Source organism: Oncorhynchus kisutch, linkage group LG15 (assembly GCF_002021735.2).
Source record: "Oncorhynchus kisutch isolate 150728-3 linkage group LG15, Okis_V2, whole genome shotgun sequence".
NCBI classification, from domain to species: Eukaryota; Metazoa; Chordata; class Actinopteri; order Salmoniformes; family Salmonidae; genus Oncorhynchus; species Oncorhynchus kisutch.
In genome coordinates, this window is record NC_034188.2 from 14,425,581 (window position 1) to 14,433,080 (window position 7,500).

The window sequence follows — 7,500 nt, forward strand, 5'->3', positions numbered from 1 at the left end:
CGTCATCTGGAATGTTTCTCTTTCTTACACTCCTTCCTCTCTTTCTTTTCTTTCTTCCCACAGCACAGACGTCTGTCAGAGACCTCCATCTCTCCACCGGGCTCGTCAATTGGCTCTCCCAGTCGTGTCATCTGTGTGAGTAACCAATCACTAGCCAATCTTCCTCTACCTCCACCCAACCTTCAGGGCTCACTAGCTTTGAATATAAAAACCCAATGGACAAATCCATTTTCCCCTGAAGTGTGCACTCGTTCACTATTTCTCACCATCTAGAACACTTGGATGTGTTTAAACCTGGGCTAGAGGAAATCTCTACCATATGTAATTTACTATTAAATCAAATGAATGATTTATCATAATATGAATACTATATGTATTCTTTACCATGAGATGTAAAGTGGATAAAGTGACTAGGCATCAGGATAGATAATAACAAGGTAATTGAGGTAGATATTTACATTAAGGAGGGTAAAGTGACTAGGCATCAGGATAGATAATAACAAGGTAATTGAGGTAGATATTTACATTAAGGAGGGTAAAGTGACTAGGCACCAGGATAGATAATAACAAGGTAATTGAGGTCGATATTTACATTAAGGAGGGTAAAGTGACTAGGCACCAGGATAGATAATAACAAGGTAATTGAGGTAGATATTTACATTAAGGAGGGTAAAGTGACTAGGCACCAGGATAGATATTAACAAGGTAATTGAGGTAGATATTTACATTAAGGAGGGTAAAGTGACTAGGCACCAGGATAGATAATAACAAGGTAATTGAGGTAGATATTTACATTAAGGAGGGTAAAGTGACTAGGCATCAGGATAGATAATAACAAGGTGATTGAGGTAGATATTTACATTAAGGAGGGTAAAGTGACTAGGCACCAGGATAGATAATAACAAGGTAATTGAGGTAGATATTTACATTAAGGAGGATAAAGTGACTAGGCATCAGAATAGATAATAACAAGGTGATTGAGGTAGATATTTACATTAAGGAGGGTAAAGTGACTAGGCATCAGGATAGATAATAACAAGGTAATTGAGGTAGATATTTACATTAAGGAGGGTAAAGTGACTAGGCATCAGGATAGATAATAACAAGGTAATTGAGGTAGATATTTACATTAAGGAGGGTAAAGTGACTAGGCACCAGGATAGATAATAACAAGGTAATTGAGGTCGATATTTACATTAAGGAGGGTAAAGTGACTAGGCACCAGGATAGATATTAACAAGGTAATTGAGGTAGATATTTACATTAAGGAGGGTAAAGTGACTAGGCACCAGGATAGATAATAACAAGGTAATTGAGGTAGATATTTACATTAAGGAGGGTAAAGTGACTAGGCATCAGGATAGATAATAACAAGGTAATTGAGGTAGATATTTACATTAAGGAGGGTAAAGTGACTAGGCATCAGGATAGATAATAACAAGGTAATTGAGGTAGATATTTACATTAAGGAGGGTAAAGTGACTAGGCACCAGGATAGATAATAACAAGGTAATTGAGGTAGATATTTACATTAAGGAGGGTAAAGTGACTAGGCATCAGGATAGATAATAACAAGGTAATTGAGGTAGATATTTACATTAAGGAGGGTAAAGTGACTAGGCATCAGGATAGACAATAACAAGGTAATTGAGGTAGATATTTACATTAAGGAGGATAAAGTGCCTAGGCATCAGGATAGATAATAACAAGGTAATTGAGGTAGATATTTACATTAAGGAGGGTAAAGTGACTAGGCATCAGGATAGACAATAACAAGGTAATTGAGGTAGATATTTACATTAAGGAGGGTAAAGTGACTAGGCATCAGGATAGACAATAACAAGGTAATTGAGGTAGATATTTACATTAAGGAGGGTAAAGTGACTAGGCATCAGGATAGATAATAACAAGGTAATTGAGGTAGATATTTACATTAAGGAGGGTAAAGTGACTAGGCATCAGGATAGATAATAACAAGGTAATTGAGGTAGATATTTACATTAAGGAGGGTAAAGTGACTAGGCATCAGGATAGATAATAACAAGGTAATTGAGGTAGATATTTACATTAAGGAGGGTAAAGTGACTAGGCATCAGGATAGATAATAACAAGGTAATTGAGGTAGATATTTACATTAAGGAGGGTAAAGTGACTAGGCACCAGGAAAGATAATAACAAGGTAATTGAGGTAGATATTTACATTAAGGAGGGTAAAGTGACTAGGCATCAGGATAGATAATAACAAGGTAATTGAGGTAGATATTTACATTAAGGAGGGTAAAGTGACTAGGCATCAGGATAGATAATAACAAGGTAATTGAGGTAGATATTTACATTAAGGAGGGTAAAGTGACTAGGCATCAGGATAGATAATAACAAGGTAATTGAGGTAGATATTTACATTAAGGAGGGTAAAGTGACTAGGCATCAGGATAGATAATAACAAGGTAATTGAGGTAGATATTTACATTAAGGAGGGTAAAGTGACTAGGCATCAGGATAGATAATAACAAGGTAATTCAGGTAGATATTTACATTAAGGAGGGTAAAGTGACTAGGCATCAGGATAGATAATAACAAGGTAATTCAGGTAGATATTTACATTAAGGAGGGTAAAGTGACTAGGCATCAGGATAGATAATAACAAGGTAATTGAGGTAGATATTTACATTAAGGAGGGTAAAGTGACTAGGCATCAGGATAGATAATAACAAGGTAATTGAGGTAGATATTTACATTAAGGAGGGTAAAGTGACTAGGCATCAGGATAGATAATAACAAGGTAATTGAGGTAGATATTTACATTAAGGAGGGTAAAGTGACTAGGCATCAGGATAGATAATAACAAGGTAATTCAGGTAGATATTTACATTAAGGAGGGTAAAGTGACTAGGCATCAGGATAGATAATAACAAGGTAATTGAGGTAGATATTTACATTAAGGAGGGTAAAGTGACTAGGCATCAGGATAGATAATAACAAGGTAATTGAGGTAGATATTTACATTAAGGAGGGTAAAGTGACTAGGCATCAGGATAGATAATAACAAGTTAATTGAGGTAGATATTTACATTAAGGAGGGTAAAGTGACTAGGCATCAGGATAGATAATAACAAGGTAATTGAGGTAGATATTTACATTAAGGAGGGTAAAGTGACTAGGCATCAGGATAGATAATAACAAGGTAATTGAGGTAGATATTTACATTAAGGAGGATAAAGTGACTAGGCATCAGGATAGATAATAACAAGGTAATTGAGGTAGATATTCACATTAAGGAGGGTAAAGTGACTAGGCATCAGGATAGACAATAACAAGGTAATTGAGGTAGATATTTACATTAAGGAGGGTAAAGTGACTAGGCATCAGGATAGATAATAACAAGGTAATTGAGGTAGATATTTACATTAAGGAGGGTAAAGTGACTAGGCATCAGGATAGATAATAACAAGGTAATTGAGGTAGATATTTACATTAAGGAGGGTAAAGTGACTAGGCATCAGGATAGACAATAACAAGGTAATTGAGGTAGATATTTACATTAAGGAGGATAAAGTGACTAGGCATCAGGATAGATAATAACAAGGTAATTGAGGTAGATATTTACATTAAGGAGGGTAAAGTGACTAGGCATCAGGATAGACAATAACAAGGTAATTGAGGTAGATATTTACATTAAGGAGGGTAAAGTGACTAGGCATCAGGATAGATAATAACAAGGTAATTGAGGTAGATATTTACATTAAGGAGGGTAAAGTGACTAGGCATCAGGATAGATAATAACAAGGTAATTGAGGTAGATATTTACATTAAGGAGGGTAAAGTGACTAGGCATCAGGATAGACAATAACAAGGTAATTGAGGTAGATATTTACATTAAGGAGGGTAAAGTGACTAGGCATCAGGATAGATAATAACAAGGTAATTGAGGTAGATATTTACATTAAGGAGGGTAAAGTGGCATCAGGATAGAGTCTTTGGCAATTTGTTGGGGCCTTCCTCTGACACCTCTTAATATAGAGATTCTGGATGGCATGGAGCTCGGCTACTGTACTGGGCAGTCCGCACCACCCTCTGTAGCGCCGTGCGGTCCAGGGCGGTGCATTTACCATACCAAGCTGTGAAAAAGCCAGTCAAAATGCTCTCGATGGTGCAGCTGTATAACTCTTTGAGGATCTTCACGACTGTGCAGGTGTGAATGCACCATGTTAAATCAGTGAAGGGAAGTGAACAAGTGCACACTTTGGGAGGAAGGAGAGATAATTGTGACTGTCACTATGGCCCTGCCCAATACAGATAGGAGACACCGGTTCATACTCCACTCATCACTCACCCCTGAACCCTGACACCTGACCTCACCTTACACTGCTACCGAGGTCCTCTTGTTATGTCCGTCTGTTATGTTGGAACACAGCCTGTGTGTGTGTGACTGTGTGCTCGCTCTGTTTGGACTGCAACTAGTCTTTTCTGAACTGTCCTGTCGAGTCACTACTGCTGTTGGAAATATTAGATTACACATGCATGCACATAAACACACGTAGAGACAGTGTTTGTTCTCTGAGCTCTGGCCTCGTAATCCATGACCTTTTTGCTCAGGGTGATGGATGATTGCAAAACACCGAGTAAGCTCTCTCTCTCTCTCTCTCTCTCTCTCTCTCTCTCCCTGCTTTGTGGAGCTGGAGGTCATCTCAGGGAGTTGTCAGACCCTGCAGTACATAGTCAGCAGTCAGTCACATGTTCACTGTACAGTGTGTGTTGTGTCAGTGTAGGGCTTGTACTGTCAGCATGCTCTACAGTCTGCAGCACGCTATCCCTGTCATTGGGTTTTCATGCGTAAATGTCTTTCATGTCCTGTGTGTGTGTGTGTGGTTGTTTCTTTGTGTGCGTGTGCATGTGCGTGTGTGCGTGTGTGTGTGTGTGTGTGTGTGTGTGTGTGTGTGTGTGTGTGTGTGTGTGTGTGTGTGTGTGTGTGTGTGTGTGTGTGTGTGTGTGTGTGTGTGTGTGTGTGTGTGTGTGTGTGTGTGTCTGTGTCATGTCCTGTCCCACCCCAGGCCAGGGTGGAGAATGTGATGCCAGACTATAAGGACTTTGCCGCACTGCCTAAGGTCAAGGCCATATATGAGGTCCAGCCACCTGACCTCAAATCATCCTACCAGCAACAGAATCATCCTAATATATCATCCTACCAGCCACATAATCATCCTACCATATCATCCTACCAGCTACAGAATCATCCTACCATATCATCCTACCAGCAACATAATCATCCTACCATATCATCCTACCAGCCACAGAATCATCCTACCATATCATCCTACCAGCCACAGAATCGTCCTACCATATCATCCTACCAGCAACATAATCATCCTACCATATCATCCTCCCAGCCCTACCCCAGATACTCCTCAGATGACATAGAGACCTTCAGCTATGGAGAGGTATTACATGCTATGAAACTATCAGGAAATACACCTACGTTATTGTCTTATACATTTTCACTAAATTCACTGACAAATACTGTATATTTCTAAACTTGATGTCAATGTAGACTGAACTGAATCCATTTTCACGGTTGAGATAATGGTCCATTATGCTTCAGACAATGACTTCTGCCTTATTTCTTTCTCATGTATTTCTTTTTCAGTCACTTGGGACTCTCTGTTCTCAGGTTAGTAACCATGTTGTTTTGTAGTCACCTGGGACTCTGTTCTCAGGTTAGTAACCATGTTGTTTTGCAGTCACCTGGGACTCTCTGTTCTCAGGTTAGTAACTGTGTTGTTTTGCAGTCACCTGGGACTCTCTGTTCTCAGGTTAGTAACCATGTTGTTTTGCAGTCACCTGGGACTCTCTGTTCTCAGGTTAGTAACCATGTTGTTTTGCAGTCACCTGGGACTCTCTGTTCTCAGGTTAGTAACCATGTTGTTTTGCAGTCACTTGGGACTCTCTGTTCTCAGGTTAGTAACCCATGTTGTTTTGCAGTCACCTGGGACTCTCTGTTCTCAGGTTAGTAACCATGTTGTTTTGCAGTCACTTGGGACTCTCTGTTCTCAGGTTAGTAGCTGTGTTGTTTTGCAGTCACCTGGGACTCTCTGTTCTCAGGTTAGTAACTGTGTTGTTTTGCAGTCACCTGGGACTCTGTTCTCAGGTTAGTAAGCGTGTTGTTTTGCAGTCACCTGGGACTCTGTTCTCAGGTTAGTAACCATGTTGTTTTGTAGTCACCTGGGACTCTGTTCTCAGGTTAGTAACCATGTTGTTTTGCAGTCACCTGAGACTCTCTGTTCTCAGGTTAGTAACTGTGTTGTTTTGCAGTCACCTGGGACTCTCTGTTCTCAGGTTAGTAACCATGTTGTTTTGCAGTCACCTGGGACTCTCTGTTCTCAGATTAGTAACTGTGTTTCCAACAGAAATGAAGAATCATTTCTGCGATCAGTTGCCTTTGGATAAGTGGATAGTTAGTTATAGTTAGATAGTTATGGACTCCCTGTATATCTCCCTCTCTTTTCCCTTTCCCATCACTCTGTCTCCCTCTCTTTTCCCTTTCCCATCACTCTGTCTCCCTCTCTTTCTCTCCCCCTCCCTCTAGAAACTGTATGACAGTGTAGACATGAAACAGAGACAGTGTTCCAACCCCGGCTACATGGACTCTCCCTTCTTCAGCCGTCAAGCCATGTCTCCCATCATGCCTTGCTCACCGCAGCACTATGGACACCCCGGTGAGTCACACATGCACTCACTCAAACAACCAATCAATCAACCAATCAATCAACCAATCAATCAACCGTTCAATCAATTAAATCGTATTTGTGTAGCACTTTTTACAAATGCATTAAAGAGCAAGAGGGTCTAGCCTCAGGTTGCTGTTAAGCACTCTGGAATAAATCTGTTTCTGAAAGTGCTGTGCAAATACACTCCTCCTCTTCCTGTCAATCTCCTTCCATTTCTGGCTCCTGACCATAAAAGCAATGGATAGATCTTCCACCGTATCACTTACAGCAGTTAGTGCAGTCAACGGCAGTGATCAGAAGGGGAAGGAGACTTATAACATTCCTTCTAGCTTCCTGTGCTCATGTGGTGCAGTATGCCTTTCCTCAATGCTGTTGAAATGCATACTGCACCTAATTGGCTCAGGTGATTGCCTGGCAGATGCTGTTGATCATCTTTGCCTTTGGTTATGATTGGTTGGGAGGGATTGGAGGGCAGGACAAAGGATTTCTTCATGCTCATGTTTCCTTTGCTGTGATTGGCTAGTGCTGGCTGCAGGCTCTGAGAGTGGCAGGAGCTCGCCCTATTACGGCTCGCTGGAGGGACGGCCTAGTTCTTCTACCACATACCACGCCCCCAAGCATTTCCATGTACCAGGTAGGACTACACTTCATCTGCATTCCAAATGTCCCTCTGTTCTTTATAGTGGCGCAATATATATGGAATAGGGTGTCATTTGGGACGCGGTACCTCTCTTCATCTCCTCATCCTTCCATCTTCTCCACTTCTGCTCCTCCT

General features: G+C 40.6%; 1 protein-coding gene across 5 annotated transcripts in view; it reads left to right on the forward strand.

Annotated features, from left to right (window-relative positions):
• LOC109905929 (actin-binding LIM protein 3) overlaps window positions 1–7,500 on the forward strand; it is a 93,663-nt gene that overhangs the window by 67,454 nt on the left and 18,709 nt on the right. For 4 of the 5 annotated variants that reach the window (XM_031789705.1, XM_031789706.1, XM_031789707.1 and 1 more), the window contains exons 9-13: window positions 64–135; window positions 5,052–5,438; window positions 5,645–5,668; window positions 6,584–6,713; window positions 7,249–7,359. In XM_031789705.1, coding sequence (XP_031645565.1) covers window positions 64–135; window positions 5,052–5,438; window positions 5,645–5,668; window positions 6,584–6,713; window positions 7,249–7,359 — 724 coding nt within the window. The remainder of the gene's footprint in view (window positions 1–63; window positions 136–5,051; window positions 5,439–5,644; window positions 5,669–6,583; window positions 6,714–7,248; window positions 7,360–7,500) is intronic. The other variant, XM_031789709.1, reaches the window with a different exon arrangement.